We start from the raw sequence: 22,640 nt of genomic DNA, 5'->3' as shown, positions 1-22,640 counted from the left end.
AGGAGATGATACGGGTTTTTGATCGTTCAGTTTTTGGGAAGGAGGCTTCCAGGGCCCTGGCTTCCCTATGTCAAGGTGATCGATCCATAACGGATTACTCTATAGAGTTTCGCACTCTGGCTGCATCCAGTGACTGGAACGAGCCGGCGTTGCTCGCTCGTTTTCTGGAGGGACTCCACGCTGAGGTTAAGGATGAGATTCTCTCCCGGGAGGTTCCTTCCAGCGTGGACTCTTTGATTGCACTCGCCATCCGCATAGAACGACGGGTAGATCTTCGTCACCGAGCTCGTGAAAGAGAGCTCGCGTTAACGGTGTTTCCCCTCTCCGCATCTCAACCATCTCCTCCCACCGGCTCAGAGACTGAGCCCATGCAGCTGGGAGGTATTCGCATCTCGACTAAGGAGAGGGAACGGAGAATCACCAACCGCCTTTGCCTCTATTGCGGTTCTGCTGGACATTTTGTCATGTCATGTCCAGTAAAAGCCAGAGCTCATCAGTAAGCGGAGGGCTACTGGTGAGCGCTACTACTCAGGTCTCTCCATCAAGATCCTGTACTACCTTGTCGGTCCATCTACGCTGGACCGGTTCGGCTGCTTCCTGCAGTGCCTTGATAGACTCAGGGGCTGAGGGTTGTTTTATGGACGAAGCATGGGCTCGGAAACATGACATTCCCCTCAGACAGTTAGGGAAGCCCACGCCCATGTTCGCCTTAGATGGTAGTCTTCTCCCCAGTATCAGATGTGAGACACTACCTTTAACCCTCACAGTATCTGGTAACCACAGTGAGACCATTTCCTTTTTGATTTTTCGTTCACCTTTTACACCTGTTGTTTTGGGTCATCCCTGGCTAGTATGTCATAATCCTTCTATTAATTGGTCTAGTAATTCTATTCTATCCTGGAACGTTTCTTGTCATGTGAAGTGTTTAATGTCTGCTATCCCTCCTGTGTCTTCTGTCCCCTCTACTCAGGAGGAACCTGGTGATTTGACAGGAGTGCCGGAGGAATATCATGATCTGCGCACGGTCTTCAGTCGGTCCAGAGCCAGCTCCCTTCCTCCTCACCGGTCGTATGATTGTTGTATTGATCTCCTTCCGGGGACCACTCCCCCTCGGGGTAGACTATACTCTCTGTCGGCTCCCGAACGTAAGGCTCTCGAGGATTATCTGTCTGTTTCTCTCGACGCCGGTACCGTGGTGCCTTCTTCCTCTCCCGCCGGAGCGGGATTTTTCTTTGTTAAGAAGAAGGACGGTACTCTGCGCCCCTGCGTGGATTATCGAGGGCTGAATGACATAACGGTTAAGAATCGTTATCCGCTTCCCCTTATGTCGTCAGCCTTCGAGATTTTGCAGGGAGCCAGGTGCTTTACTAAGTTGGACCTTCGTAACGCTTACCATCTCGTACGCATCAGAGAGGGGGACGAGTGGAAAACGGCGTTTAACACTCCGTTAGGGCATTTTGAATACCGGGTTCTGCCGTTCGGTCTCGCTAATGCTCCAGCTGTCTTTCAGGCATTAGTTAATGATGTACTGAGAGACATGCTGAACATTTTTGTTTTCGTTTACCTTGACGATATCCTGATTTTTTCACCGTCACTCGAGATTCATGTTCAGCACGTTCGACGTGTACTCCAGCGCCTTTTAGAGAATTGTCTCTACGTGAAGGCTGAGAAGTGCGCCTTTCATGTCTCCTCTGTCACTTTTCTCGGTTCTGTTATTTCCGCTGAAGGCATTCAGATGGATCCCGCTAAGGTCCAGGCTGTCAGCGATTGGCCCGTCCCTAAGTCACGTGTCGAGTTGCAGCGTTTTCTCGGTTTCGCTAATTTCTTTCGGCGTTTCATTCGTAATTTCGGTCAAGTGGCTGCCCCTCTCACCGCTCTGACTTCTGTCAAGACTTGCTTTAAGTGGTCCGGTTCCGCCCAGGGAGCTTTTGATCTCCTCAAGAAGCGTTTTACATCCGCTCCTATCCTTGTTACTCCTGACGTCACTAAACAATTCATTGTCGAGGTTGACGCTTCAGAGGTGGGCGTGGGAGCCATTCTGTCTCAGCGCTTCCAGTCTGACGATAAGGTCCATCCTTGCGCTTACTTTTCTCATCGCCTGTCGCCATCGGAACGCAACTATGATGTGGGTAACCGCGAACTGCTCGCCATCCGCTTAGCCATAGGCGAATGGCGACAGTGGTTGGAGGGGGCGACCGTCCCTTTTGTCGTTTGGACTGACCATAAGAACCTTGAGTACATCCGTTCGGCCAAACGACTTAATGCACGTCAAGCTCGTTGGTCGTTGTTTTTCGCTCGTTTCGAGTTCGTGATTTCCTATCGTCCGGGAAATAAGAACACCAAGCCTGATGCCTTATCCCGTCTCTTTAGTTCTTCTGTGGCTTCTACCGACCCCGAGGGGATTCTCCCTGAAGGGCGTGTTGTCGGGTTGACTGTCTGGGGAATTGAGAGACAGGTAAAGCAAGCACTCACTCACACTGCGTCGCCGCGCGCTTGTCCTAGTAACCTTCTGTCCGTTCCGTGTCTCTCAGGTCGTCAATCCTGTCGCTGTGCGACTGCTTCTTCCGCGACATCTTCGTCGCGTCCACCCTGTCTTCCATGTCTCTTGTGTCAAGCCTTTTCTTCGCGCCCCCGTTCGTCTTCCCTCCCCCCCCCCCGTCCTTGTCGAGGGCGCTCCTATTTACAAGGTACGGAAGATCATGGACATGCGTTCTCGGGGACGTGGTCACCAGTACTTAGTGGATTGGGAGGGTTACGGTCCTGAGGAGAGGAGTTGGGTTCCATCTCGGGACGTGCTGGACCGTTCGTTGATCGATGATTTCCTTCGTTGCCGCCAGGGTTCCTCCTCGAGTGCGCCAGGAGGCGCTCGGTGAGTGGGGGGGTACTGTCATGTTGTCTTTGATCATGTCTTGTCCCTGTGCTTCCCTCTGCTGGTCTTATTAGGTTCTTTCTCTTTCTCTCTCTCTATCGTTCCGTTCATGCTCCCAGCTGTTTCTCATTCTCCCTACGGCCTCATTTACTCTTTCACACCTGTCCCCTATTTTGCCCTCTGATTAGAGTCCCTATTTCTCCCTCTGTTTTCCGCTCCTGTCCTTGTCGGATTCTTGTTTGATGTTTGCAGTTTCTGTGTCCTTGTTCCGCCCTGTCGTGTTCTTTTGCCTTCTTCAGATGCTGCGTGTGAGCAGGTGTCTATGTCAGCTACGGTCTGTGCCTTCCTGAAGCGACCTGCAGTCTGTGGTCGCGTCTCCAGTCGTTCCTCTCTATTGACGAGAGGATTTCAGTTTCCTGTTTTGGATTACCATTGATTTATATCCAGGAGTATCATTATTTGTTTTATACTGGAATAAAGACTCTGTTACTATTACGTCGCTTTTGGGTCCTCATTCATCTGCATAACAGAAACAGGAAAGGAACTTGACTGGCCTGCACAGAGCCCTGCAAGAGCCACAAAGTTGGAAGCACAGAATCATAGAAATCAAATCAAATGTTATTTGTCACAAACACATGCTTAGCAGATGTTAATGCGAGTGTAGCAAAGTGTTTGTTCGTCTAGTTCCGACAGTGCAGTAATATCTAACATGTTAATGACATTTAGAATGTCATTGTATGATGTAGCGATGATATTTCCCTTCACTGGATCTAAGAAGCCTAGCCCGAACAATGAAAAACAGCTCCAGACCATTATTCCTCCTCCACCAAACTTTACAGTTGGCACTAAGCATTAGGGCTGGTAGCGTTCTCCTGGCATCCGCCAAACCCAGATATGTCCGTCAGACTGCCAGCTGGTGAAGTGTGATTCATCACTCCAAAGAACGCGTTTCCACTGCTCCAGAGTCCTATGGCAGCGAGATTTACACTCCTCCAGCCGACGCTTGGCATTGCGCATGGTGATCTTAGGCTTGTGTGCGCTGCACGGCCATAAAAACCCATTTCATGAAGCTCTCGACGAACAGTTCCTGTGCTGAGGTTGCTGCCTGAGGCAGTTTGGAACTCTGTAGTGAGTGATGCAACCAAGGACATACGATTTTTACGAGTCGTTGTTGCTCCTAGACATTTCAGCATCACAATAACAGCACTTACAGTTGACCGGGGCAGACATTTTATGAACTGACTTGTTGGAAAGGTGGCATTCTATGACGGTGCCAAGTTGATAGTCACTGAGCGCTTCAGTACGGGCCATTCTACTGCCAATGTTTTCCTAAGGAGATTTCATGGCTGTGTGCTCAATTTTAAATAGCTGAATCGACTAATTTGAAGGGGTGTCCACATACATTTTGGCCTTGTAGTGTATATTTCTTCACCCTGACTCACTCTTCCCCTTACTTGATTTCTGTCTTTATTTAATTTTTCTCTAGGTAAGGTCAGACTATGAGCAGCTCGGACACACCTACAGTGCTGTGAGTTAGGAGAGAGACTTAGCCCAACAGGAGAGGAAACGGCTCCAAGGCAAACTGGAGAACCTTGAGCAGGTCCTCAAGGTGAGAATCCGTCCGCCCATCCGTCCATCCATCCATCAGTCCTAACTCTCCTACATTCACTTCTACTGTTTTTTCAACTCAACAGTAAGCTCTGTCAGCCAATCATGAGATATGGATTAAACTTCAGAGACAGGGTTCTATAAGACCTTTGCAATCTGATTGGGTTAGGTTAAGGTAAGGCTAGATCACTAGATCAATATTTTCTGAAAACCCGATTGGACAATTGCATATATCTACAAAGTCTATCCTATGAGTTATAGAATACATCTTACTTCCCAATAAAAGTGTGTAAGTTTTGTCATTTGTTTTGCAGGAAACTCTTTTTCATTAGACGCTTGTATGCCAATAGCAATCAGCAGCAGTCTCATAGCAGTGTGAAATATGCTCTCATTGCAAATCACTGCTTCCCTCCATTCAATATTGATTGTCTGTTTGTAAGGAGTGGCTATATTTGAGAGAAAAATGTACCCATCTCAGGAAATTGACTCCTGCTCCTAAAAAATAAAAGAAGTGTGTGTTACTTTCTCATTGCCTATTGATTTGTACGGATGTGGAGATTGCATGTTGGAGAATATTATGGAGAGAGATGAGGATGGAGAAAGCAGAGAAAGACTGAAAAGGGAGAAGGAAAAAAGTATATAAGTGAGAGATTTCCTGAAGTGGAGCACTCTCCTTCGTTTCCAGTGTGCTCAATGTTTCAGGGATAATAGTTGGTACTTTTTCACCATTGCATAACCATGTTTACCAAGATTGTGCTATACCTCAGAATTTTCAGAGAGAGATAGTCACTGACATAATATTGCCATAAAGTTAGCTAATCTGAATAAGTGGAGTATTAAACTGAGAAGTTGCATCTTTGTTGCTGTGGATGAGGATGATGATGATGACGATAATCATCATCATCATCTGACAGAGTGAGCCTAGTGACAGTCCCTCAGTCACTGGAGTCTCCTGGGTCTCCAGCAGAGCTTAAGACTCCTCTGTGATTATGCAAAGCAGTGCCTGCTTAGGACACCTCTGAGCATCTTTGGGGAGAAAGAAGCTTTCCTTCTCCAGAGAGAAAAAGATGAATGTCAGAGTTTATAAGCTGCTTTATGTTTTTAAGCTCCAAGAAACATCTTATGTCCCTGACTCCAAGTCCTAATGGTGGCAGCTGCTCTTAACTCTGGAGATACAGTCATAATAACTCATTTGGGAGTGGGTGACTATACACTGAGTGTACAAAATGTTAGGAACACTTTCCTAATATTGAGTTGCACCCCCTTTAGCCCTCAGAACATGCTCAATTCATTGGGGCATTGACTCTACAAGTTGTTGAAGGCATTCCACAGGGATGCTGGCTCATGTGGACTCCAATGCTTCCCACAGTTGTTTCAAGTTGGCTGGATGTCCTTTGGGTGGTGGTGGAGCATTCATGATACACACAGGAATCTGTTGAGCGTGAAAAACCCTGCAGCGTTGCAGTTCTTAACAAACTCAAACTGGTGCGCCTGGCGCAGGTGTTCCTAATATTTTATACACTCAGTGTATGTGATTGATCACAAGAATCAGTGAGTCGGACTAGATATGGCATCAATAGAGGTAAACAAACTTCATACCCTTAGAATGGAAAACAACAGCATTATTGTTGCTTTTGCCTTTGACTTTGTATGTATTAATCTGGTACTATGTGTGCTGTAAAAGTGTTTGGACTGTGTTGTAACCATTCAAGGCATAGTTACCGCACTATGACCATGTATTGACCATGTTGTGACCTGGTCTCCCCACATATGAACATGTATTGACTGCGTTGTTTGGGACCTGGTCTCCCCAGCATATGAACATGTATTGACTGCGTTGTTTGGGACCAGGTCTCCCCAGCATATGAACATGTATTGACTGCGTTGTTTGGGACCTGGTCTCCCCAGCATATGCGAGAGGCTGCTGAGAGGAGGCAGCAGTTGGATGAAGAGCATGAACAGGCCCTGGCTGCCCTCACCACCAAGCAGCAGAAGATCCACCTTCTGCATAAGGTAAGCCCATAACACCCCATCTCGTCTCCGCCCTAGACTCCAACCATCCCCACAGTGGTCACTAAAGACAATGCATCATGATAACAGTGGTCAAGTATGTGTGCATTTATTAGAGAGACTAGTATTGTGCAACTATTACGCAATGTTCCCCCAAAACACTGTAACTCATGTCTCATGAAAAACAACAACATTCTACCATAGTGAGGGTTCTGCATGTGTCTGCTCTTGCACTGACAGTTCCTCTTGACTTGTTGTTCAACTCAGACTGTGGATATGAAATATGATGGGAATGTAAAAGGGGCCATATAATCAGTAGTCTCCTGTGATTGTGTGTCTGTCTGTCTGCATTGGAAGCAGTAATCTGAGCTCCTAGAGAGCTGTGTGAATCCCTGTGTGTTCTGTTTAGAGAGGAGCCATGACAGACACATAGCAATTAGAGCAGACCGCAAGCACAGCACAGATCAGACTCCCCAGAGACACTGCCTAAAGTTAACCAAGCACTTCACTTTAGGGAGACGGAGAGAGAATTCGTGTGTGATTGTGTTTGTGTGTGTGTGTTATTGAGAGTTGAATGAGGATGTTTGCTTTTGAGTATTGGTGTGTGTTTGTCGGTGTGCACGCCTATCTGCGTTTCAATCGGTGAGTTTGTATGCATCTGCCTCAGCGTGCTCATTTGAGGCCTCGTCCTTTGTCTGTTTTGTCCTTTACCTAATCTATTGCGCTGTGATTCCATTTAATTACCAATCGCACAGATGATATATCACTTGAGTAGAACAGCATTTCGTCCTTCTAGATATCAAAGCCAATCTGGATGAAACAGCTTGATATTATGAGGCTTTTCTGATGCAGGTTTTTAAATTGGAAGTCATAGCACCCCTTCCATTTCGCCTAGTCTCCCCTGTCCCCAGCTACCCCACAGCTGTGAGGCATTCATTGCCTTTGTACTGTAGTCCGTGAACTGTTCTCTTTAAGACTTTTTCTCCTGCTCATGCTGTGCAGAGCTGACACCACTGAGGGTTCTGCATGTGTCTGCTCTTGCGCTGACAGTTCCTCTTGAGTTGTTGTTCAACTCAGACTGTCTCTTCTATGTCTGCAGTGTACCAAGAGCTGTGCCAAGTGTATGCTTGATGTATTACTGACAGAGAGAGAATGTGCAGTGCTCACTGTGTCACCTGCAGGTCCTATATAACTGTGTTTGTGTTCTCCAGGCTCAGGTTGAAGCTGAGAGAGAGCATGAGGGAGCGGTCCACCTGTTAGAGGTAAGTGGACATGGAGGTCCAGTGGGCAAAGTGAGGATGGCTTCCGTGGCTGTTTTCAAAATGGTTGTCAATTGACTGATACATGTGGTTTTGTTTGTGTATGCAAGACACATTGATGCATAAGAAAAATACCTTGTTTTAAATCCACCAAATCCGTATTGCCTTTCATGAAAAGCTAGAGTTTTGAGGTAAGCCTGGTTAATCCCAGGTGATACTCTATACTGTATTTGTATTGCTTTTGGAGGCTTTTGTTGAGTGGGGAGCTAAGCACTGATGAGCATGGAATACCCAGAGAATTGGGTCCGCAAAACCTCAACCTGCCCATAACTCTTTCTTTTACTACTCAGTTAGACCGCTGAACTCTGCCGTTGCTCAGGCTAAGTTCAGAAGCTCTTATCCCAGCCACGGCACTAATGGCTCTGGAGAAACCTCTTTTACAGAAAAATCAACAGGAGTTCAGGGGGCAACCATCCAGATGATGAAATATCTACAGTGCAGAGGAGCTGCATTAGGGCTGGCACTGTGCACAGAGAACTCCAACAGCATGTTCAGTTAACCCAGAGAGGAGATGGCTCTAAGATGAACTAGGCATAATGTTCATTTCCATCATTTCTAGTTTTCAGCACTGTCTTGGTTATGATTTGGGGTGTTTGGGGTGTTTTCTTTTAGAATATTCATTGTACATGATATTCTCCATAGGGGACTCGTCGTACCTACTTGTTTTGTAATGGTTCTCTTTTCAAATTTATTGACATGATTTTGCATGGATTACTGTATTACATACGCATTGATTGCATACGGTGTAACAGCTTGATTTGTTTTCTTTCATCTTTATTCAATGTCATTGTGTGTTTCTATGTGTTTATTCTGTGTCTGAACAGAACCACTTGGACAGAATGCAGATAACTATGTTTCCCACCCTGAAACATCTAGTTACACAGTGTTCATCATCTCCATGGTCACTTCCTTCCTATAGCCTTTAAAACATCTCAGTGAATCACTTGAGTTCTAATTTACATCAGTGCATATGTTATGGTAATTAGGCAATCATACATATGTTAATATTGAACTAGATTGAATTATATTAGTTGAACAGAGCCTGTGTTGGTACTGGATCACACTATAGATCCTCTTCTGCCTCCTCTGTACTGCAGTCCAAAATTGTGTCCCAAATGGCACCCTATTCCCTATATAGTGCACTACTTGTGACCAGGAACTTTAGGGCTCTGGTCAAAGGTAGTGCACTGTATGGTAGTAGTGCACTATATAGGGAATAGAGTGCCATTTGGTACACCTCCCAGATGTTCTGTAACATCAAAACACATTTAATTTCCTTGTTTCCATTTGAAAACGATGGCTGTTCATTCATCCTCAGTTATTGTATCTCAGCCCATCTTGCAGCCCAGTGTTCTGACTCTGAAACATCTAGTTTTATTGCTGGGTAAAACCAACTTTCCCCTTGGCTAGGACCCTGGCTTGTCTTATCTCTTACCCAGCAAACCATGGGGTTTGAGCCTTCTAGCTTTCAGAGAAAACCCAACGGTTGTTAAACTCAAGGCTCTAATCATCGTCTCGGAGCTGCTTAGATAATGTTTTTAATGTACATACTTTTATAAGCCTCTTAACTCGTCACAGAGCTTGGCTTTGGTTATCAAAGTGTATCAGTGTTGCACAGTCTCTTCTTCCATATACTGTACATTGATTACTTGGCAGGCAGTGTTTTTGATATGAAATGGCTCTTTTGGGATCCCGTGCCGTAATTGGTTCGGCTTGCGATCTGCAGCACCAGATAAGGATTTAAGCCATTGATTAGTTGAACTCATAGTCATGTAGAGGTATATTACGTACATGTTATTAACATAAAACATGCATTGCTTTGTAATAGATCCCTTGTGGCTCAGTTGGTAGAGCATGGCGCTTGCAACGCCAGGGTTGTGGGTTTGATTCCTACGGGGGACCAGTATGAAAATGTATGTAAGTTGCTCTGGATAAGAGCGTCTGATAAATGACTAAAATATAAATGTAATACAGTGTTTCCCCTTCTAAAGATTTGCTACATAGGAACACAGAAACATTCCTTCCATTGATTGATTCTGTCTCTCTCTCTCCTCCCCTCTATATCACATCCTTGTCCACGGAAGGCCAAGGTTCGCGACCTGGAGCAGAAATGCAGGTCACAGACTAAACAGTTTGGCCAGTTGTCCAAGAGCCTGGAAGATTTCCGTCTGGAGGCGGATACTGTGGACATCTTCAGCACTGAGCCTTTCTCCAAACAAAAAATTCCCCTTTCCCTGGAAAATAAACTCTCCCAAATCCTCAACGGACTGGCAGTGCAGGCAGGGAAAGGTGAGAGCTCCTAACCCTGCCCTCTGTAAGAACATTGTGCAGTCAGAAGACATACATATGAAGCAGAAAACAGCCTAGCCTTAGAGAGTCATAGTACATGCATCATATCTGGCATTTGTTTCAAACTGTGTATCTCATCAATCAAGACCAGCGGACGGTTCTGAAAGTCTATGTACACACTCTTGTTTGTGCTCCAGATGAGGCTCTATCTGTCATTATGCGTGGGTAATTAATTAATTCAAAATGGAACAAGACAGTAATTTAATCTAGTTATAACAACAGTGACCTTTACTAGAAGCCGGCTGGAGTGATGTTGGGAGAGTGGCAGATAGAGAAGGTAAATTGGCAGCTAAACTGAATGGTGTGAGTCAGAGTAAGGTCCTGCTTCTCTCTCAGCCCATCTCAACGGTAGGCTACAAGGCAAATCTGGACCACTGTGGAAATGGGCGAAATGCTGCTATATTCATGATCAATAACACAGCTCATTGATCAGAGGGTTGATATATGACATTTGCTAATGAGAGCCAACACATTAGTATTCTAACCCCACATACTGTAACCTGCCAGCTAATACATACAGCAGAATCAGCAATACAGATACCATAGATTAGAAGGTTCTGAGATACTGCTCTAGATATCCTCTACTGTCACTTTACTGCAGTGAAAATGCTACTGTATGGTTGTAATCTGGTGGTATGATGAAAGAAATCCAACCACCAATAATTGTATATTTTGGTTTAAAATGTGAAATTACCTAGGTTTGGTGTTGTGTAGGGGTGTGTCGACGAGAACTCTGTGATGGGTGTGTCCTGGTCCCTGTCAGCTGTGTCGTTCGAGAGTGTTAAACATCAGGGAAATGCATTGCAGATGCGTCAGGCAGAAAGAGCACAGCCAGGTCCTGGCCATATACTGTAGAGTGTTTGCTGTGTACTCCCCTGAACAGGAAATCAATAGCTGTACCATGAATGAAAGCAGAAGGAATGACAGATGCTCTTTATTTGGTGTGGAAATCAATGTTTCCCAGGCAATGAGAGCTCGGCAAACACTCCGCTGATATCGAAGTTCCTCCGCCCACTGCAGATCGGAGACAGAGACAGGCCAGAGCTGCTATCTGTCAATCCCACCACCGTGACAACGAGCTGCCCCAGCAGCCCACAACGGGCGACCCCCTCAGAGGTGGGTAACGCCCCTCTTCTCTTCTCATTCAGAGACAAACTCTCAAGGCCAAATCATGAGGGTGCTTTATCTCTGCTCTTACCAAGAGATGGGCTATTCGTGGAACAGCTGTATAATAGCACATGACAGCACTCAGCTGAGCTATAGCTGTAAAACCTATGGGTTTAGCACCGGACAGAAACTATGATTGCTCCTCTGCCCCTGTGTTCCTGCAGATGGAGGATGAGGTCAGCCCTGCGCCCCGGTCCAAGCCTCGCTACACTGGCACAGTCCGTCTCTGCACCGCCCGCTACAGGTGGGACTGTTCAATCTGTCACACAACACCTGGGACAGCTGGATCAGATAGGGCTCTGGTCCAGGGCGTTATGTCAGTGTGAGCAAGCCGCACGTTACACCCTGGACCAGAGTTAGATCACCAAGTACATCAACCTGCAGATCGGAAGCACTCTTTTCTCCATAAAAAAAAATCTTGTAGTATATCTTGTGGTCAGGAGCACATCAATATGTTGAACTCCCCCTCCTCTCTCTTGTTGTGTAGTTACAACCCTTACGATGGGCCAAACGAGCACCCAGAGGCAGAGCTCCCCCTGGTGGCTGGGAAGTACCTGTACGTGTACGGCACCATGGACGATGACGGTTTCTACCAAGGTGAGAGTGAATCCAGGGCTACTACTTTGACTTTGCTGCTAACTTCTTTGTTGAGAAAAAATGTACTTACTCCAACTGTGATATGTGTTTGTCTCACCTAGCTATCTTAAGATGAATGCACTGACTAAGTCGCTCTGGATAAGAGCATCTGCTAAATGGCTAAAATGTAAATGTAGTACTACACACATTCCACACACACACTCTTCACCACTGGCATCAGTTTCAACAGGGCCCGCGTCATATCTAATCTCATTAGACTTATGAAGGCTTTTTCATCCATGGCTACGCTAATCCTCCTAGCATCCCTGGCCCAGACTTCAGCCTGCATCAGCAGCTCTGGTGAGTCATCACTTGCAGCCATGGGCGGTGGTGTTGGTGGTGGTGGGTGAGAATGCCTAGCTACTGCCTGCCTGGCTGGCTGCATGGAGGAGGAAATGGTTTGTATTTACCACAGGGATACTGATGCTCAGACCAAGCTGTTGTCAAGATGCAGCCTGAGCCATGTAGCTCGACGGCTAATCCAGCAAGGCTCTGATTAATCACAGACATATCCCTCTGCAGACAGAGAGCTAGGGCCTCCCAGCCTCACTACTGTACTGACTGGAATGATGAGATAGAGAGGGAGAGGACAGTCAGGATCTCTTTGAAAAGCAAGTACAGTACTGATGAGAGAAAGAGGTTGGTGGTCACTAAGTCACTATAGCGAATTGGGTGCCATATCAGACACACCCTTAGTTCCATCCACTGTTCAGGAATAGGTTTTTAACCCCCCGTACTTCCTGGAGAAAGTGATGATGGCATCATAGCCCTATCCTTCTTTCTCTTTCAGATCTGAGAGAACAGTCCCTACCATGAGGACGAGCACCACAGGGTCATGTTGTCCTGGGAAAATAGTGCTCAAAACACAGAGCACACTTGCATTGAGTCACGAGGGCTCTCGTTATTATTTTCCTTGATATTTGTTCACTGATGAGATGGTCTAATTTTAGCTGATGTTAACATTTGCAGCAGGCATCATTAAAGGCTTGAGCGTGCCATAGATTCCCCTTGAGACGGCCGTGTGTGAATGGTATCTATCATCAGGCTACTGTGTGTCAGAACAGAACAGGGTTCCTGGAAGGTGTTACTGTGTCTGACTGAATAATCGCTCAATTAAATCTTCATAGCCATAAAATCCTGGGTGATACTACATGTTACTCCCAACAAAAATATCCATATTCTGCTCAACTCTTTTGATCCCTTCTTTACATACCACATTTCCATATAGATATTAATTCCTTTATACATTCTAAAGGTCCTTTTTCATGGAATTGTTTGGAATAACGTGTTTGGGGACAAGATTTGTAGAGGAATTTGCAGAAGAGAGATGGTTGTGGGTTTGTATTTTGTTGATAATAAAGAAAGCATCTCTCTCTGTCTGTCTCTGTGTGCTCCAGGTGAGCTGCTGGACGGCCAGCGAGGGCTGGTCCCGTCCAACTTTGTGGAGTTTGTCCAAGACAAGGAGAAACCATCCATTCAACTAGGGGACGGAGAGGAGGACCTGTGCTCTCTGGACCATATCACCCTTGGCCTGATGGGGGTGGATGGAGGGGCCCCTCGGGATGGGCTACTGGGTTCCAGCAACCCCCTGGGCCCCTGCAGCAACGGCACAGGGCCCCTGGACACTGAGGATCTGGTCGATGACATTGTGCCTTACCCCCGGAGGATCACCCTGATCAAGCAGTTGGCCCGTAGCGTCATTGTGGCCTGGGAGCCCCCCATGGTGCCCCTGGGATGGGGAAAAGTCAGCTGCTACAACGTGCTGGTGGATGGAGAGGTGCGTGCCAGCATACCCTATGGCGACAGGACCAAGTCGTTGTTGGAGAAGCTGGATCTGGACACGTATACGCACCGCGTGTCCGTGCAGAGTGTAACAGACAGGGGACTATCGGACGAGCTGCGCTGCACCCTGATGGTGGGAGCCAACGTGGTGGTGGCGCCGTATGGACTGCGTGTGGACGACATCCTGCGTAACTCAGCCGAGCTCTCATGGTTGCCCAGCAACAGTAACTATGGGCACACAGTGTTCCTGGACGGAGCGGAGCATGCAATGGTGAAGCCGGGGAGGTACAGGCTGCGCTTTGTTAACCTCAAGGCCATGACGGTATACAAGGTGAGGGTGGTGGCCCGGCCACACCAGGTGCCATGGCAACTGCTCATGGAACAGAGGGAGAAGAAGGAGGCTGCTGTGGAGTTCTGTACACAAGCTGCTGGTGAGGCCGGTTTGATCTTTTCTTAAGTCTAAGTGTTTTATGTTGTCCATGTACATATATTTGTTCATATGTCATCAATAATGTTTTCAAGAAAGTTTGGATAAACGTCCATAGATATATAGATGACTCACGTCCTTACGCGTGCTATGTATGTCTGTTATGTTTTGTCCAGGTCCAGGACCATATTCCAGATCAGGTCAGAATGAAGACCAGTTGGGTTATGGTGGTTATGGGAAAAGTAGGAAGTAGCTTTTGATTGGCATGTGCAACTGACACATCGAATGAAAACAAGCTAACAGCACTTTAAAACCTAGGAAACTAATATGAGTAACTTCCTCAGCTTTTCCCTCCCTTTTGCTCAATGCTAATATACCTCATAGATTAAAGTTATGTCTCAAATGTCACCATATTCCTTATATAGTGCACTACCAGAGCCCTGGTCAAAAGTAGTTGACTATCTAGGGAATGGGGTTCCATGTGGGATGCAACCTAAATCTGCTGAAGTAACTCTCTCCCACTCTATCCTTCACTGAAATGACCACATCAGTATCTGTGTGCATTTCCCTCTGCCTGAGCTGTGACGTCACTGCGATGTCCTGCATGGTGTACCTAGTGAACCAGGAAAGAACAGGCTGTACTCATTCAACCCACACTGACGCCTTTCACACACAAGAGACACACAGACACATGCACACATAGACAGACACACACACACATACAAACATAGACAGACTACACAGATGGACGCACGCACGCGCGCACACACACACACACACACACACACACACACACACACACACACACACACACACACACACACACACACACACACACACACACACACACACACACACACACACACACACACACACACACACACACACACACACACACACACACACACACCTCCCTCTGTTCCTTTTAGCCTTCTACTTTCACTTTTTCATCATACAATATATTGCTAGAACATTCCAAATTGCTTTTAAATACTATATTGATAAATACATATCCGTTTGAGTGTGATTAGACTGATTACAAAGCTAAAGAGTTGGATGTTAATCAGATAAGATGTTTCATGCATTTAGGATTCACTCTTAAAATAATCCCCCCAAAATTGCCTGGATATTACATAACATTTACATCGTGATTCCTTAGGTCTATGCAACCAACATTGGAAAAGGGAAAGGGGATTTGTGTATCACGTAATTTCACAACAAAAAAGAGATAGGATGAAACAAGTAACAGCACTCATGAATGCTCCACTCACCTCCACTCACCTCCACTCCCTCACCGTTTGTGTGTAAAACCTATGTAGATAGTATCTAACGTGTCACCCCCCCTCCAGGCCCCCCATTACCACCTCAGGAGGTGCAGGTGCAGTGTGGCCAGGCACCAGGGGTCCTACAGGTGCACTGGAAGCCCCCTATCCTCTCACCCAGTGGAACCTCCAATGGAGCCAGCGTCATCGGATATGCAGTCTGCACTAAAGGACAAAAGGTGAGTCAGTAACTGTGTGCCAAAGGACAGAAGGTGAGTAAGGGTATACCCCAAGTGACAGCAAAGTATGTGAGAGTGAGTGAACTACAGAGTGTTAAAGTATGTGATATGTGTGTGTAATTGTGTCATTACATCACCGCTGGCTTTAGTGCTCAGCAGTGCTACCTAGACAGCTCTCACTGTCAGTGCTAGTATTCTCTATATACAAGGGCCTGTGAAAACCCTAGAAAGCACTCTCACTCCCTCTGCTGGTGAACATTAAATATGGACATCCTCCCTTTGTAGAGTTGCACAGGGTCTGTATTAGGCAAACTGTCTATACTAGTGGACGTTTCTCTGAATTTAAGAGCAATGCAGTTGAAAAGCAGTTGAAAGGAATGCAACAATGAACTGAATGTCAACTGTGTCCAACCCGAGGTGTGTGTATTGTGTTTCCTGTCAGATAGCGGAGGTGTTGTACCCTCTGGCTGACTATGTAACAGTGGAGCTGACCAGGATCCAGTGTCTGGAGGCCAGGGAGGTCATCGTTAGGACGTTATCAGCACAGGGAGAGTCCCAGGACTCCCACGTTGCCCCGATTCCAAACAACCTACTGTTGCCGCCTCCTCACCCTGCCCCTGTGCCCCCTCAGCAACCACACGCAGGGCCCCCTCCACCTCACTCCCACACCCCCCCACCCCACCTCCAATCACCTCACCTCCCCCACCCCCAACTACCCCCGCCTCACCTCCAGCCTCCCTCACCCCTGCCTCACAGACAACCCTTCCCTAACCACAATCCTCAAACCCAGCCACACCTCCAACCCCTGCTCCCTCATCTTGTTCTCCAGCCTCACCGACAGCCTCAACCCGCTCACCCTGGTGGTCCTCCACAGCCCTTGCACCTCCAGCCTCATCCTCCGCATACAATTCCCCAGCACCGCCTACCCCTGCTGCCCCACCCACCCCCCCAGCTCCACCAGAGACCAGTAAGTGCCAGAGACCTGGAAGCCAAAGAGCTGGTGGTCCAGCATGGGGGCGTCCCAAGCCAGCCCTGGGACCCTACCCGCTCCCCCTCCGCCCAGCCTCCTCCTGCCCCCATGTACGGGCACACCCTGGAGGCGCCCCTTTCTGCCAACCACCGCTCGCCCTCCCCCCAGAGGATCCTGCCACAGCCCAGGGGCACCCCCATCCCAGACCAAATGGCCAAAGCCATCGCCCGCGAGGCAGCACAGAGGGTGGCTGCAGAGAGTGGCAGAGTGAGTCATTCATACATAAAGCCAATCAATGTATCCCTGGTTAAAGCTCTAGTCTGATCATTTGTTTGTTGAAGTTACAAATATCTGCCTATGGATTGTGTTAGATGGAGAGGAGAGTCGTCTACAATGATCAGTGCCAGGCCTTCCACCAACAGAACTCAGATGAGGAAGAGGAGGATGAGGAAGGGTATGGTCACGGCCGCAAGAGACAGGGGGCCTCAGTAGATGAATTCCTCAGAGGGTCCGAGCTGGGCAGGCCGGTAAAGACAAAATTAAATAGGGTACATATTCACATCCAATGGTTTTGCCCAGGTGCTGGATATCCTAGTATGATTTCACACATTTATGTGTGTGTGTGTGTGTGTGTGTGTGTGTGTGTGTGTGTGTGTGTGTGTGTGTGTGTGTGTGTGTGTGTGTGTGTGTGTGTGTGTGTGTGTGTGTGTGTGTGTGTGTGTGTGTGTGTCAGGCCCACTACAGCCACAGTGAGGAGTACCACAGTGATAGCAGCCGGGGCTCTGACCTTTCTGACATCATGGAAGAGGATGAGGAGGAGCTCTACTCTGAAATGCAGCTGGAGGAGGGACGACGACGCAACTCCCACAATGCACTCAAGGTAGGAATACCACTCATGTAGTCTCTCATCAAAGCTTAACATTGAAATGTTAAATATTAAAATTGAGTAAACTGATTTGGTTCTGATTACCACTTGTACAATGGAAAAAAATCAAGTACGCAAACCCCTTTATCACAGTTGGATGATATGGCTCCTGTGTCCAGCCATGTGTCTACATTAGAATACTTCCTCGATCTTGTTTGATTGTTTGACCTTTTATTTGTAGCAATAGTCATTGGAAGTCATTTTGCTAGTTGTGGGAAGATGAAGACTTTTTTATGTGTGATCTTTTTAAGATTGGGAACACCCCCTCTGGCGGTCGGCTGGATCGGGAGACGGGGAGAAGAATGCCCCGGGATGGTCCGCAGCCCCAGAGACACCCTCTTATGGCGCCCTCCATTGGTCAGTCGGGTCACATTACCCCAGAGAAGATTATTGTTTTTGTGCATTGATGTTCTCTGTGCCCTAGTAGATGTTCTGCTTCCTGTTTTAATCCTCCATGAGCTTCTTTGTGTACAGATCACCTCTGTGTCTTTGAACCATGCTCATGCCTTCACAGTACTGACAGCTTACTTATAGACATCAGTCAATGTACAGTATTATCAGCTACTAGAACGTTCCCTGGCTGCTACGGTGACAAGGTACACAAACACGTATTTCACCATAACAAATGTAGCTGAATATTTCAATTATTAAGAACTGCTTTTGAGCTCTCTGTTTATGGCCAGCAATATGTTAAGATTATCAAAGGTTATGCCAGGAAGAAACCTCCGAACCAACCAACCAATGAGTAGCATTCGCGCTTTAACCACCAACGTCTGATTGGTGTTTCCTGTAGAGATAACCACAGAGAGTAACAGTGATGGGAACCTCTCCCCCGCCACGGAAGATGTTTACTATGGCAGTGTAGCACGGCACAGGACGTGGTCGTCCCGCCGACGCCCCACAGGCATCATGCCTTCCTATAATGATACGTGCTGTGGTTTATCCCTCGCTCCTTCACCAAAGCACAGCCAAAAGCCACCAGCGCTAGTCGAGAGAAGAGTAGTGATGCCAACGACTGCCTTAATATGTCTCAGAACGCCTAGCATGATCCACTGCACTGCACCAATATGGCAGCTTGCTGAGCCACACTGGGCCAAAGATGGCCGCCCACTGTTGCGGATTGGAATGACTGCTGCTCAAATTATGCTTCTCCCCTCCCTCCCTTGCACTGAACTCCATCAGATGCCTGCTAAACCCTTCCCCCTCTCAATTTAACCCCACCCACCACACCTTTACTGGGGTTACTATGCATGACTGGGTGGAAGGAGTCAGGGTTATTGAAGAATTATATAGCATCGCTGTCCTTGCTGAGAACTCAATAACTGTTACAGAAAGTTCTACTAAAATGGTCCTATTACATCTTACATAGAAATACATATTTATCAGTTTATTTGGGTTTCCATATGTTCACTATGCTGATGGCCTGATTTATTTTATCGTTTCTAAGCAAGGAGTCAACTAAAGGACAGACAGAGTTTTCTTTGGACAAACTGTAGGCCCACTGTACTTTAGTGGAGCCTAATACAATAGTCAGATCAGTACCACTACGTCAGGGTTCAGCAGTATGCATGTTTAACTCAGAGTCTTGTAGTATATGTGCTCCTTTCTGTGTGTGTGTGTGTGTGTCCGTGTGTGTGTGTGTGTGTGTGTGTGTGTGTGTGTGTGTGTGTGTGTGTGTGTGTGTGTGTGTGTGTGTGTGTGTGTGTGTGTGTGTGTGTGTGTGTGTGTGTGTGTGTGTGTGTGTGTGTGTGTGTGTGTGTGTGTGTGTGTGTGTGTGTGTGGACGTGTTTAACTATTCTTGTGGGGACCAGAAGTCCCTACAAGAATAGTAAACAATGTAAAAATTGACCAACTGGGGACATTTTGTTAGTCCCCACAAGGTCAAATGCTATTTCTAGGGGGTTTAGGGTTAAGGTTAGAATTAGTGTTAGGGTTAGAATTAAGTTAAATATTAAGGTTAGGAGCTAGGGTTAGTTGTAGGGTTAGGGTTAGGAGCTAGGGTTAGGTTTAGGGTTAGGATAAAGTTTAGGTTTTTGGGTTAGGGTTAGGGTTAGGGTTAGGGTTAGGGTAAGAGTACGGGTTAGGATTAGGGTTAGGTTTAGGGTTAGGGGTTTTGAATGGGACTGAATTGTATGTCCCCACAAGGTTAGCTGTACAAGACTGTGTGTGTGTGTGTGTGTGTGTGTGTGTGTGTGTGTGTGTGTGTGTGTGTGTGTGTGTGTGTGTGTGTGTGTGTGTGTGTGTGTGTGTGTGTGTGTGTGTGTGTGTGTGTGTGTGTGTGTGTGTGTGTGTGTGTGTGTGTGTGTGTGTGTGTGTGTGTCATAGTGTTTTTGTCAACCATGTTGGTGTAACCCATCACGTCTGGTTTGCTATCTGTCTGTAACCTGGCCATAAGTTCATATGTGGTGTCAAATTGATGTACATTACATTATTACATTATTTACTCTTGTCTCTGTGCTGATACTGGGACCAATTGATGGATTGACAACAGAATTCTGCTTGCACGCTACAAAATGAAGTGTTGGTTTGATGAACAAGCTCAATCCATTATAGACAGTAGTACTGCACAGTCACCTACATGGTTTGGCTCTCTCACTTGTAAATCACTTGTAAACAACACACCTGTCTATACAGTATTTGCCCCTTCCCTTCTTTCCATCCATGCATAATAGCATGCGCAACATGAATCACTACTACACACTAGTGTTACTGAGTGGCAAAATTCAGTAAAAAAAATGGTTTCTCTCATGCTATAGATATGAATCCAGAATCAATGTAACATAATGCCATAGACTGTGACCCATTACAACTGTAGTGGATCCTAGTGGACCTATAGTTGAAGTCGGAAGTTTACATACACCTTAGCCAAAAACTTTTAAACTCAGTTTTTCACAATTCCTGACATTTAATCCTAGTAAAAATTACAGTCTTAGGTCAGTTAGGATCACCACTTTAAGAATGTGAAATGTCAGAATTATAGTAGAGAGAATTATTTCTTTCAGCTTTTATTTCTTTCATCACATTCCCAGTGGGTCAGAAGTTTACATACACTCAATTAGTATATGGTAGCATTGCCTTTAAATTGTTTAACTGGGTCAAATGTTTCAGGTAGCCTTCCACAAGCTTTCCACAATAAGTTGGGTGAATTTTGGCCCATTCCTCCTGACAGAGCTGGTGTAATTGAGTCAGGTGTGTAGGCCTCCTTGCTCACACACGCTTTTTCAGTTCTGCCCACAAATGTTCTGTAGGATTGAGGTCAGGGCTTTGTGATGGCCACTCCAATACCTTGACTTTGTTGTTCTTAAGCCATTTTGCCACAACTTTAGAAGTATGCTTGGGGTCATTGCCCATTTGAAAGACCCGTTTGCGACCAAGCTTTAACTTCCTGACTGATGTCTTGAGATGTTGCTTCAATATATCCACATCATTTTCCTACCTCATGATGTCATTAATTTTGTGAAGTGCACAACACGATGTCGCCACCCCCTGTGCTTCACGGTTGGGATGGTGTTCTTCGGCTTGCAAGCATCCCACTTTTTCCTCCAAACATAAAGATGGTCATTATGGCCAAACAGTTCTATTTTTGTTTCATCAGACCATTTCTCCAAAAAGTACAATCTTTGTCCCCATGTGCAGTTGAGAACCGCAGTCTGGATTTTTTTATGGCGGTTTTGGAGCAGTGGCTTCTTCCTTGCTGAGCAGCCTTTCAGGTTATGTTGATATAGGACTCGTTTTACTGTGGATATAGATACTTTTGTACCTGTTTCCTCCAGCATCTTCACAAGGTCCTTTGCTGTTGTTCAGGGATTGATTTGCACTTTTCGCACCAAAGTACATTCATCTCTAGGAGACAGAACGCGTCTCCTTCCTCAGCAGTATGACGGCTGCATGGTCCCATGGTGTTTATACTTGTGTACTATTGTTTGTACAGATGAACGTGGTACCTTCAGGCGTTTGGAAATTGCTCCCAAGGATGAACCAGACTTGTGGAGGTCTACCATTTTTTTTTTGAGGTCTTGGCCGATTTATTTAGATTTTTCCATGACGTCAAGCAAAGAGGCACTGAGTTTGAAGGTAGGCCTTGACATACATCCACAGGTGCACCTCCAATTGACTCAAATGATGTAAATTAGACAATCAGAAGCTTCTAAAGCCATGACATCATTTCTGGAATTTTCCATGCTGTTTAAAGGCACAGTCAACTTAGTGTATGTAAACTTCTGACCCACTGGAATTCTGACACAGTGAGTTATAAGTGAAATAATCTGTCTGTAAACAATTGTTGGAAAAATTACTTGTGTCATGCACAAAGTAGATGTCCTAACTGACTTGCTAAAACTATAGTTAGTTAACAAGAAATGTGTGGAGTGGTTGAAAAACGAGTTTTAATGACTCCAACCTAAGTGTATGTAAACTTCCGACTTCAACTGTATATTGAGATGCCGGTGGATGTGTTCTCTTTCTCGCCCGTGTTTAAGAGGGATACAGGGACAGGGAACGCTGCTCCCCTACTAACTACGATGAGTCAGAACCTGAAGAATCATTCCGTATCTTCGTGGCTCTGTTTGACTACGACCCCCTGTCCATGTCTCCCAACCCGGACGCAGCAGATGAGGAACTGCCCTTTAAAGAGGGCCAGATCATCAGGGTGGGTGTCACACACAGGGCTAGGCCATGCGAGGAGATATATTGTGCTTGTGTTTGAAAACAATGAGGTACAATATAAAACATAATTGAAAATAGACTTGTCCTTCTGCCATCTGTTTCGTTTTGCTCCCAATCACTCTTGTTCCATTTTTCTCTCTCTCTCTCCCTCCCCTCTCACTCTCCCTTGCTTTCTGTCTCTCGCTCGCTCGTTCACTCTCACTCTCTCTTTCCAGGTATATGGTGATAAGGACACTGATGGTTTCTACCGAGGGGAGATCAGGGGAGGCAGGATGGGGCTCCTGCCCTGCAACATGGTGTCAGAGATCAGGGCTGAGGATGAGGAGACCATGGACCAGCTCATCAAGCAGGGCTTCCTCCCACTCAACACACCAGTGGATAAAGTTGGAATAGGTAACCACAGAACTATAAG

At 46.4% G+C, this 22,640-nt stretch overlaps 1 protein-coding gene across 6 annotated transcripts in view; it reads left to right on the top strand.

Annotated features, from left to right (window-relative positions):
- LOC139544024 (RIMS-binding protein 2-like) overlaps positions 1-22,640 on the top strand; it is an 80,518-nt gene that overhangs the window by 52,252 nt on the left and 5,626 nt on the right. Inside the window, exons 6-21 of one of the 6 annotated variants that reach the window (XM_071350695.1) lie at positions 4,356-4,478; positions 6,386-6,490; positions 7,699-7,749; positions 9,891-10,095; positions 11,120-11,271; positions 11,487-11,566; positions 11,810-11,919; positions 13,356-14,171; positions 14,344-14,367; positions 15,517-15,668; positions 16,111-16,905; positions 17,010-17,165; positions 17,372-17,518; positions 17,815-17,920; positions 22,042-22,211; positions 22,444-22,621. In XM_071350695.1, the coding sequence (XP_071206796.1) occupies positions 6,389-6,490; positions 7,699-7,749; positions 9,891-10,095; positions 11,120-11,271; positions 11,487-11,566; positions 11,810-11,919; positions 13,356-14,171; positions 14,344-14,367; positions 15,517-15,668; positions 16,111-16,905; positions 17,010-17,165; positions 17,372-17,518; positions 17,815-17,920; positions 22,042-22,211; positions 22,444-22,621 (3,244 nt within the window). In that variant the 5' untranslated portion in view covers positions 4,356-4,478; positions 6,386-6,388. Of the gene's footprint in view, positions 1-4,355; positions 4,479-6,385; positions 6,491-7,698; positions 7,750-9,890; positions 10,096-11,119; positions 11,272-11,486; positions 11,645-11,809; positions 11,920-13,355; positions 14,172-14,343; positions 14,368-15,516; positions 15,669-16,110; positions 16,906-17,009; positions 17,187-17,371; positions 17,519-17,814; positions 17,921-22,041; positions 22,212-22,443; positions 22,622-22,640 lie in introns of all 6 variants that reach the window. The other 5 variants (XM_071350694.1, XM_071350692.1, XM_071350697.1 and 2 more) reach the window with 5 other exon arrangements.

Source organism: Salvelinus alpinus, chromosome 18, assembly GCF_045679555.1.
Source record: "Salvelinus alpinus chromosome 18, SLU_Salpinus.1, whole genome shotgun sequence".
Classification (NCBI taxonomy): Eukaryota; Metazoa; Chordata; class Actinopteri; order Salmoniformes; family Salmonidae; genus Salvelinus; species Salvelinus alpinus.
The sequence above is the reverse complement of the archived record's forward strand: the minus strand, read 5'-3'. Positions and strand labels throughout refer to the sequence as shown.